Raw genomic sequence first — 10,169 nt, 5'->3', positions numbered from 1 at the left:
AAGATTTTATCAAGAGTTGCTGAAATGAAACCGTTTGACACGTCGGTGTTGTTTGGATCACAGTTGAAACTGCCCTCAGAAATGAAGTTGCATAAAAATATAACAAATTTCACGCAATTTCGCACAGCATAATTACATTTTTGTTATCTTAATAAAGTACAAACCACTTTTACTTTAATTTACGCAATGATGTGACATTTTATTGAGTTGCATAAGTGCCCTCATCTATACTGTGCAGCCAGCAGACTCGCACATGAGCGTCTCAGCCGGTTGCAGAGTCTAATAAATGCCATAAACGGTCAAGGTTTGACACCACACCCCCGCAATCATCTCATCATTGTCTATAGCTGTTTATTTATGTCTCCTGCTGTGGGAGGAGAAATGTGAGCGGCCCACCACGTGAGTACACGATACAACAAATAGTGATAAATAAAAGCAACGTGAGATAAAATGTCTGTCACACTCACACTTTTACGCACACACACACACGGTCGGGGCCATCCTTCAGCACATTTGTTTGATTGTGGCCGGCTCTCTCGCCGCGATCCGTCTGCCTTGGTCGGCATGCGGGCCAGCGCGAACACTCCAAGCCCCCCTGAGGTGGCATATATTTATATCCCCGAGCACCCACACACACTGTTAGCCCAAATATCACTGTCTCAGTGTCCAAAAACAGAGATGTCAGTTGGGGCTCGATGATCCACCCTTCTTAATACTGTGATTTACTAACTCCATGGCAGCCAGACATAAAGGTTTACAAAATATCTCTGTCCATTACGCGCAGGCGGGAATGCGCACGCCATGTAAACGATGTAAAGGTGTTTGTGTGTGTTCGTGTGTGTGTGTGTGTATATGTGTGTGTGTATACGACTTCTATTCAAGTGTCCACATATGGGAAGGCTATTAAAAATCCCCCGCGTTATAACTCTATTAGACATTTTGAAGTAAGTGATCAGAAAGGAGTTGTAGGCGCCGCCTGTACAACCACCAGATGTTCCCGTAAATCAAAAGGTTGGGCTGATGATAATAATGGCCTGATTGAATTGAAGACTCATAAAAATGACTAGTTGTTAAAAAAAAAAAAAAAAAAAAAAAAAAAAGCAGACATATGCTTATGAGAATGGGCCTTATGTCTTACAATATGCTCTCTACTCGACATAAAAGAAGACAAATATAGATGTTAACCATCTCTGCATGTAGACAAGATACCACCAGAATGCGATGTCCTTGATACCTACATAAAAAAACATATTGCTATCAAGAGTGTGTAGACTTAAATAGTTTGTAAAAACATGCAAGGAAATATTCCACCGCTCTAAAATGAAAGAAAAAAGCAGATGTAAAGATTGAATCAGGGGCAAACAAGGAGAAATTGTTTGCACTACTTGTAATAAATAAACTGTAACAAACTAATTCAAATGTTTCACTTTCTGTGCAACACATCTGTGACACTTCCTCCTCATGACCTCTCCCACTTTTACTTCAGGTGACACAAAGATCCCTAAATCACAAACACTAGTCACAATTTAGTGCAACGTTGCCATCTAGTGGCTTTGAAAGGACGTTGCACGACTACATTCAGTTGCGCCCACTGAAAGTCACTTGTATTCTCAAATGCACTTGCATAGTAAGTAGAATGCAGATAAATGCCATCTGCCCAAATTGCTGTTTATCTGTGCCCATTAATTAACATGGTCGACAAATGTGGACAAGGTCAGTGGGACCGTGGATTCATGAGAACAAGTTGTGAATGTAATTGATCTTGTAGAAGATAAACTGTTGGAATAAATCATGTCGATTCAGCGCTAATTTGTTATTGTGTTAAAACGGAATTTACCAGCTTCTTTATAAATTTTCTTGATTTTGTTGTTCTTCTTTTAAATCAATGCGTCTTTGTTTTGAGTTGAGTTTTTGAGTCAAGATGGGTATAAATTTGTGTTTTTTGTGGTTGGGGAAAAGTCATCATGTAATACCCACCGACTTCTCTATTTGGTTTCTGAAGAGATACTTCTGCTATTTGTTTAATTTCAACATGACTAAAAGGTGGGCTTTTGTCGTCCGTACTTAATGTGCTTTTATGATCACAAATTACATTGTTTCTTTAGACTCTAACATTTAATATGACTACTGATTTACTAATCCAAGTGTTTCTCAACCGTTTTGGCTTGTGACCCAACATAATGAAGCAACGTGCCTATTTGCAGCTCGTCCTCACCAGCTGCATGTCTGTGAGTCATGACTGGTTCAGCCAGACTCATTTTTTGTTGCATCAGATCATTTCTTAAGGCCAGGGAGACTAAATTCATCAAGTAATCAAAGAAAAGCTAAAAGCAATAAAAGCTTAGATTACAACATAGTTTTGTGTAGCAGTATTCTGCTGAGACAGATCAGATTTACGGAGACTCCTGTAGGAAATGCGTCACAGTCAGCCCATGTTTTCCATGCTTTTATCAAATGGATATACGTGATTTAAGTGTTCTGATGAGACCTGTGACTTGACTATGACTACTGAGTGAGAAGCTGAAAATCCCTCATTGTTTTGGTTTAACAGACTAAACACTCTGTGAAAATTCAAACAGATGCAGTCTTGACTCAATATTTTATGTTCACATTTACAATAACACGTCACGGTCGTGCTTTGATTTGCTTCTTGTGTGAAGCTTTATGTACTAAACTGAAGTTGTTTCTAAATAGAACTTCTTTCCCAGATTAAGTTTTCCAGACCTCCTTGCATTAAGTCTGTTCAGCTGTTTAACAAGAAGAGTCTCATATGTGACATCATGAGAGTCCATTGACCACTGAAAGTGCAGTGTATTGATGGCTGCATAAAAACAATCAACCACTCTGATTTCACTTGTAGCCTTTGACCTTTATTAACCACTGTTGTTGGTTCCAGTGAAACTATGTGTCTGGTTTGATGAGTGGCATTCAATATATCATCATAGTGAGACTGGTGCCAAGGTCACGTCTGACTCACCATTACTCATAATGTACGATTAACTATCTCCATCACTTGCCATTCTATCTCAGTTTCCCCTGTTACCTACACAACAACTTCTCTACTTTTAATCCATCGTGACATCCGTCTCATACATAATGTGCTCATGTCAATGTACAGTAGTGACATGTATCGTTGCTCGTGAAAGCTTACAGAAGTATTTTTTATTTATATTCTTCTATTAAACATAATGTAAACTTGCGCTAACGCAGTCAGCCCATAAACTTTAATCGTATTAGTATTTTTTCAAGTAAAAATGCCAAACACCTGCTGGTTTCTGCTCTATAACTGAGGGAGTTTGGTGCTTTTTGGACTGTAAAACAAGAATTTTGAATATACCCCCTTGGGTTCTGTGAGACTGGACTGGGCACTTTTTGAAACTATTTTCCGACACATTTTGGACAAGATGATTGATTTATTGAGCAAAAAACTGACAAATCAATCTATAATAATAATATGATTAGTCCTACTTTGAACCTATCATTACATGTTTTAATTATGTAACATCAGAAGCCAGCATGTAGCCAAATAAACTTTCACTGATAAATGTCACTTTCAGCAGTGCCTCACAGCATGCATCACTTACAGTCCATCTCATTGTTCTTACCTTTGACTTTTCACACAGGGGAAAATGAAGACAAAAGGAGCAACATTTCCCAAAAAATGTGTCAAGTGCCCTGTGTAACATAAACTAAAAAAAAAAAATCAAAGGTCAGGAGTGTCAGGTTTAAAATATGCGGTGTGTTGGCCCCTGAAAGTGCTTGTACCTCTTTACCTCTTCTGCTTTTTATGAGAGGGAAGTGAAGGCTCATTACAAACTCCTGACCAGACACGTTGTGGAACAATACTGAAAAGAATGACTGAGCATTGTGTAGGTGTTTGTTTGGGTTTTTCTTACATGTGATGTGGAATTTCAGTCATAAATAACTCTGTGTGGGATAACTGTGTATCCACTTCACTTATAACTGCACTAGCGTTTTAGGTTGTTTGGATCTTTTTTGTTTTCACGATTGGCAGTGTATAAAGCCACAACCTTTTCTACAATCAAAATGGATTAAATACATGATTAATATGTACTTATTTGTGATAAAACCACAAATATGTCTCATCGTATTTGTGCCTGGTACATTTCCTCTATCCACTGAATTACATAACTTTCTGTAAATGTATAGTTTTTGGAAAGAACAGACAGCATGCAGTTTGACGTAGTTTAAATGTGATTTCCCAACAACCTGCTCTGGTTTTCTGGCATTTTGCAGGTCACTGATGTGTGATGCTTTCAAGTGTTTTAGGACAGAGTGGCAACCAGTGATTTTTTACACCTAACAAAGCATAGTCATCATTTTTGGTACTTTGTTTGTTCAGACAATAAATCCTATTCAACTGTGTGCACTCAGTCGACCACCAACCCGGGGATTGGGACCCAGATGAAAGGAGTACTGAGATTTATTTCCTTAAAGGTCCAATTTGTAAAAAAGTTGATTTTTGAGTCTTGATAACTGACTCTTTGGGATTATAGGTCGGCGAGTTGGGAATTCTTACAAATTAGACCTTTAAGTAAGTAATACCACGATGAAAAAAATATGCAAATTAAAAGGCCTGCATTCAAATCTTACTAAACTAAAAGTCATTATGAAAAATGGCAACAATAAAATACAGTATGTATCATTGAAATATTGTTACTGACTTATTGAAGTGTAGATATAAGCCGCATTTTAATGCCCTGAAGGTAAAGCTAGTTTTAACAACTTATGCTGTTGGGTAGTCTAATCTATGACGATGCATATTTTATAAACTGATCATATATTTCACTTAATTATTAATCAGAGAGGAAACTAACTATTGCTGTCAAATAAGTGAACAGTAATAAGGTCCAATATTTTCCTTTGAAATGTAATGGAGTATAAGTATAAAGTAATACATAATAAAAGGAATAAAAGGAAAAGTACCTAAAAGTTGTACTTTTTTATATTCTCTCATGTGAAAGTGAAGGATCACAAGTTAATAGAAAATGATGGGAATTACAGTAAAAACAATATTGCTGTGTCATAGCATACTCAGCTAGATTTAACACAACGTTTTTCCTTTCACTTGTAGAAGCCGAGATACTTAAATACTTAAAGGCCACAACCTGCAATGAGGGGACACAAATTGACATTTCTTCACAAACCAAAAGCTTTGGGAACCAATGCACCAGACAAACCCAGTTCTGCTCACTGTGATGCACTGGTCACAATAACTGGATTGTTACACCATCATGCTGTTGCTGAACTGTGGTAAATCACACTTATTCTCATGAGGCTGAGTAACACAAGACACTTCCTCTCCTTTCAGAGGGAAAAGTCACCCGCACTGGGGATGTCAGTAGTGACGGGTGTCGTTCAGTAATAATAACCAGAAGAACCACTTTTGTGGTTTAGAGGTTAATGCCTGGCTTTGAGCACATAACTATCAAAATACTAGATGTGAGATTCCCCTCACAGGGATGTATCAAACACAACTTATTGAGGAACTCTTTCTCAGTGTTCAGTTTTTAATATTACTGTACGATTTCTTTACCTCCTTTACTAAAGCATATAGGCTGTAATTTAACAGAAAACTCAGTTTTTCTTTTTTCAGCTGATCCAAAGTAAAATTGTAGTTGTTCACAACCCTGATTTGCAGATGAATACGCAGTTGCATCCAGGAGAAGGACAAAGAGAGCAATAGACAGATGTGAGAAGAACGCAACACAAAAAGTGTGTGAGGAGGAGAGTTTCCACCAAAAGGCCAGGCTCTCACCTTCAGGTTAGGGAAAAGCCACAAACACTCAGAGCAGCTGATGATATTTCAACCTTTCCTTTATTGGTCAAATAGAAACAATCATTAGGGTTTCTGTTCTCTAAGGTACAAGGTTAGGTGTTCAGAGTGCGTATCACAGGTTGTGTTGAAGGTAACATGAAAATGTTTTTCAAAATTCCCATAAAGACTACATGACAGAATTTGACAATGTTCCTGTTCAATAATTCAATGGTTACAATGGTTGATGTGAAAGAAATGAAGATCAAATGTCAATACATATTACACACCACGATATAAGCCATAATAAATAGAAATATATATAAAAGCATATAAATAAACACAACATTATTTCAGATGTCCATGTTTGTGATTCTTCTCTCACGCTCTTTTTTTGTTTCGCTGATGTTTGTTCTTCTTGTTCTTCCCCAATCTGCAATGGAATACAAATAAGTAAATTATGTGTTTATGTGTTCATACAAAAACTATTCAAAAGTTGCAACCTTGTCTACATCCCGTGAGCCCATTCTGAGATCTATCTCGATGGATAAGGTAACCATGTAAAATAGTCTGTTAATCGGTACAAAATCAGTAATAATACAAGTAAAATAAGCAGCACAGTTCACATATGCATCACCTTTTCGGGGTTAAGACGCACCAATATCTGTATAAAAATCAGGACGCAAAAAAGACCAAGGGGAAAAGAGCACTGGATCACTGAGGCTATGAGGCACAACAGACAATCAAGCAGGGAATTAAAGCTACTGAGAAGCTATACACAGTTTGTTTTGTTTTGTTTTGTTTGAAAATAAAGGCTGAATCTCCCACTTTACACCACTGGGATGCACTGACCGAAAGTGGCTCCACTCGCTCCATGGTGAGTTGCAGAAAGCGTCCTTAGCTCGGATACAGACGGCCTTAGTCTTGCGCTTGACTTCAAACTGACAGATGTCTGCGAAGTCGACTGTCAAGGTCTGAGAAATAAAAAATAAATGACATCACGCAAGTTATGGAACATTTACTCTTTCTTATGGTTTTCTTGTGTGCAGTTCTTTTATGACTTGTGGGATTTCCTGTCATTTGACACAAATAATTTGACTTTGCATTTTAATTTTCACTCCACTTTCGTTTTATTTTAGAATAGTTTCATTACAATCATTTGGGTCCTCTTACCTTTGTGGCCTTTGAGTCAGTGCACGGGTTATCACACCTTTTACATGGCCGTTTGAACAGAGCAATCTGGAAAGTGAGAGGGAAGTAGGAGAAGGGACTGCTCCAGGAGCTTGGGTAAGTCCACTCTATCATCGTAGTGTTGACTTTACTGATCTTCACCTTATCAGGTTTCACTATCAGGGGTGAAAGCAAAAGATTAGAGTGCGTTGAAAACAAAGATCAGAAGTGAGGGAAAGATGAGGCGATAAAAGAGAACACGGCGCTGTGTGCTGAAAAATAAAAATGTCAGTGTCACAGATGTCTCACCTATATCTGACAGGAAAAACTGTTTGGAGTAGTTCTCCACCAGGAAGTGCTCTGTCTTCACATAGACAGTGATGAGGATCCGCTCACTCTCCTCAGCATAGGGGCAGTGCTGCCTGTCCGCGCACAAGATCCTGTTGCCACTGTCGTCCACCGAACATAAAAAATTGCTCTGACCTGAGGAGCATGTCCAACTCTGACCACTGGTGTCTACAGAACACTCAGTGTCAATGTCGTCAGAAACCCTGCATAAAAAAGCACAGAAAAAATATTTGTATTCACACTGATTCAGATTTTAATGCCAAAAAGCTGTAACAACCTCTCATGGACAAATAAGTGAAGGAGTAGTTACTTATGAAAGCACTGCAGAAGCAAAACATATATCCCTCAGAGGCCTTTGACGTGACATGGCCTTGATCCCCAAATAACATTTAAAAAGTACTTTGTTATGTTTTCTTTCATAAGGAGGTATTTATGGGTGCCACTGTGTAGTCTCAGCTCTGACATGAGTCTGAACACTGTGTTATTATTGGAGAGCGACACAGAAAACATTTCAGCAGTCTGTGAGCTTACCGTCGAGCCTTGATGAATGCTACTTTGCCAACGCGATGGCGGTGCCAGGTCCAAGAGCAGTGGAACTCTCCCTTGTAATTTTGAGCCGAGCACTTCAAATAATCTTCTAATGAGTGACGTCACACACACAAAAAACAAAGAGGACATTTATCAGTTGAATTATTATGGTTTTATCTCCCTAAATCTAGTTACCGTTTAACAGTGACTTGTCTTAAATAACACCATACCTTGGTCAGCTTTCACAAGAATCTTCCTCCTCTTAGTTTCGTCCTCTTTGATCAGAACCACGGTGTGATTGAGGAGTGATCCGTCCTCGCTGTAACAGGTGTAGTTGGCTCCTCCTAAGCTCTCCTCCAGCTCCACCACATACGAGTTTCCTCTCTGTGCTGTCTTCTCTCCGTTCTTCATCCATAAAATATCCTGACTCTTGTTGTCACTCCTCGTAAGCTCCTCTGGTGTCTCCAGACAGCTCAGGGGCAGCTGGCCATTAGTGCCGTCCACCTCCACAACCAGAACTAACAAGAGGACACAAAGGAATAGAAGGAGGTTAAGCAAGAATGATTTGAGCTTGGAGTCAGTGATATGTTTCATAGAGATCAAACATACTGTGGGGTAGCAGAGGCCAGTGGCTGATGGGATTTTGGCGAGTGACTTGTAGAAGCACACAGACGATGTTGAAAATAAATAACTTCATCTACATATCACAGAGAAGACAGAGGGGGAGAAAGTAACATGGTGAAATTAAGACGGAAAAGAAAGAGCACAGGGGAAATAACAAGAATAAAATAATCAGTACAGATATGAGTCTTGGACACGTGCCCAAAGACATTACATTTTGAGTCTGTGACACAGAAAAAAAACTAAAATTGCTTTTGTAATTATGCAATATATTGGTATTAGTCCATAAATACAACAATGCTAAACATGACAATATTCAAATAGTAAATTAATGAAAAAATAAAAGCCATTGAAGACAAAATCTCACTTATCAAAAGTACAGACAAAAAACACAGCTCACAAAATTATTGAGCTTATGTTTCTGACATAAAATAGCTTCAATACAGTCAAAATACAGACACATATTTCAAAAATGACCTATACCAGTTACAAAGGCTCACAAGTCTTTATACATGCCAACCTCAAACAACACTCAGAAAACTTTATAATTAACTTTCATCTGAGTCCAGACATCTCAAGAAAAACAACTGCACTAATGATCAATAAAAGTGGTTAAATATAAAAATGTTATTAAATGCACACAGTTAAACACACATTTGACATACATTAACAATTACACCTGCAGCTACACACTCATCTCACATATTTTCTATTAATAACGATATAAATAAGCAACTGTTTAACATATCAGTAAACACTCATCTTACCTTGGCACTGATGTCCAGGATAAATGTCGAGTCTTGCGTCTTGTGAGCGCCTTTTATGTGAGTGATGAGCTGACATTTGGTGGACGAATTTCCCCACATGGCCAAGAATAGAAAAAGTCCAGAGGAACTTCGCTTTCCAGCCAGGACAGAGGTACTGAACCGCTCTCTGCTCACTTCCACTTACAGTGTGTGCCTCACTGATGGAGCACTGGTATTTTATCCCCCTCAACACGCTGCACATCATCATTTCAGGCGTACTCTCCGGCATTAGTACCTTTTTTAACACCGACGTTGTCTGCTAGCTCTAGCTAATACGTGCACTACATGTTTGTTTACTTTCCGACGGGCAGGTTTCCTATTTCATTTTCACTTTAGCAGCACCTTTTGTTAAACCGGAAGGATTACACACACTGTTGTTGTTACCACTAACCTACCTGTTGAATGCCTTACGAAATGCCCCCTTTCCACTGGGCATTTTTCCTGATGACATCATTGTTTCAGAGTGTTACGTTTAATGTATTTAATGAAAACAAGATGCAAACTAGCATTGCATAACAACAAAACTTCCATACGTCTAAGATAGTGTAACCACCGGTGGAAAAACACAGAAGAAGTCTGCTGTAGCTCAACATGTTACGTGAAATTAACTTAAAAGAGAAACAGGTGAAAATACTCACATACCTGGCCTTCAGAATGCGAATGAGACTTACACAAATTATTATAATTGAAAAGAAAAAAAGACCTTATTTCTCCTTCATTAGCAAAACGTTAACGGTACCCAAAAGAAAGTTAACCGTTATTTAACAATTTAATTGCTCGTGCCCACCGGAAGTAACAGCAACACGACTTCCGGACGGAATCCTTTCACAATAAAAAAGCTATTTCCAGGGGTGGAAGTAAATAATTACAGCCCTCCTGCATATTGGGCTAACGCAATCATCTTCGCCCTCTCAGCCCTC

At 38.6% G+C, this 10,169-nt stretch overlaps 1 protein-coding gene across 2 annotated transcripts; it reads right to left on the bottom strand.

Moving 5' to 3' along the window:
* Nucleotides 1–5,820: 5,820 nt before the first annotated feature.
* il12ba (interleukin 12Ba) lies at nt 5,821–9,877 on the bottom strand. Of its 2 annotated transcripts, none has more exons than XM_084353035.1 (8): nt 9,211–9,877; nt 8,432–8,519; nt 8,053–8,340; nt 7,826–7,931; nt 7,256–7,497; nt 6,950–7,122; nt 6,629–6,750; nt 5,821–6,209 (listed from the first exon to the last, which is right to left on the bottom strand). In XM_084353035.1, exons 1-8 carry the CDS (start codon nt 9,307–9,309, stop codon nt 6,158–6,160), a joined length of 1,170 nt encoding a protein of 389 aa, XP_084209161.1. In that variant the 5' UTR covers nt 9,310–9,877; the 3' UTR covers nt 5,821–6,157. The 2 variants fall into 2 exon arrangements, with proteins under 2 accessions (XP_084209161.1, XP_084209162.1); XM_084353036.1 differs by having other exon boundaries at nt 7,826–7,928.
* Between the last annotated feature and the right edge of the window lie 292 nt (nt 9,878–10,169).

This window comes from Pagrus pagrus (assembly GCF_965226575.1).
Source record: "Pagrus pagrus genome assembly, chromosome: 5".
NCBI classification, from domain to species: Eukaryota; Metazoa; Chordata; class Actinopteri; order Spariformes; family Sparidae; genus Pagrus; species Pagrus pagrus.
This window is presented reverse-complemented; position numbering and strand designations above follow the sequence as displayed.

Bases quoted from the DNA above. Each gene is read 5' to 3' on its own strand.
- il12ba (XM_084353035.1), bottom strand. From the start codon at position 9,309: ATGTGGGGAAATTCGTCCACCAAATGTCAGCTCATCACTCACATAAAA. The intron at 7,498-7,825 runs GTAAGCTCACAG...TTTTTTATGCAG, and splicing joins GCATTCATCAAGGCTCGACG to GGTTTCTGACGACATTGACA. The intron at 7,123-7,255 runs GTGAGACATCTG...CACCCCTGATAG, and splicing joins GTTTTTCCTGTCAGATATAG to TGAAACCTGATAAGGTGAAG.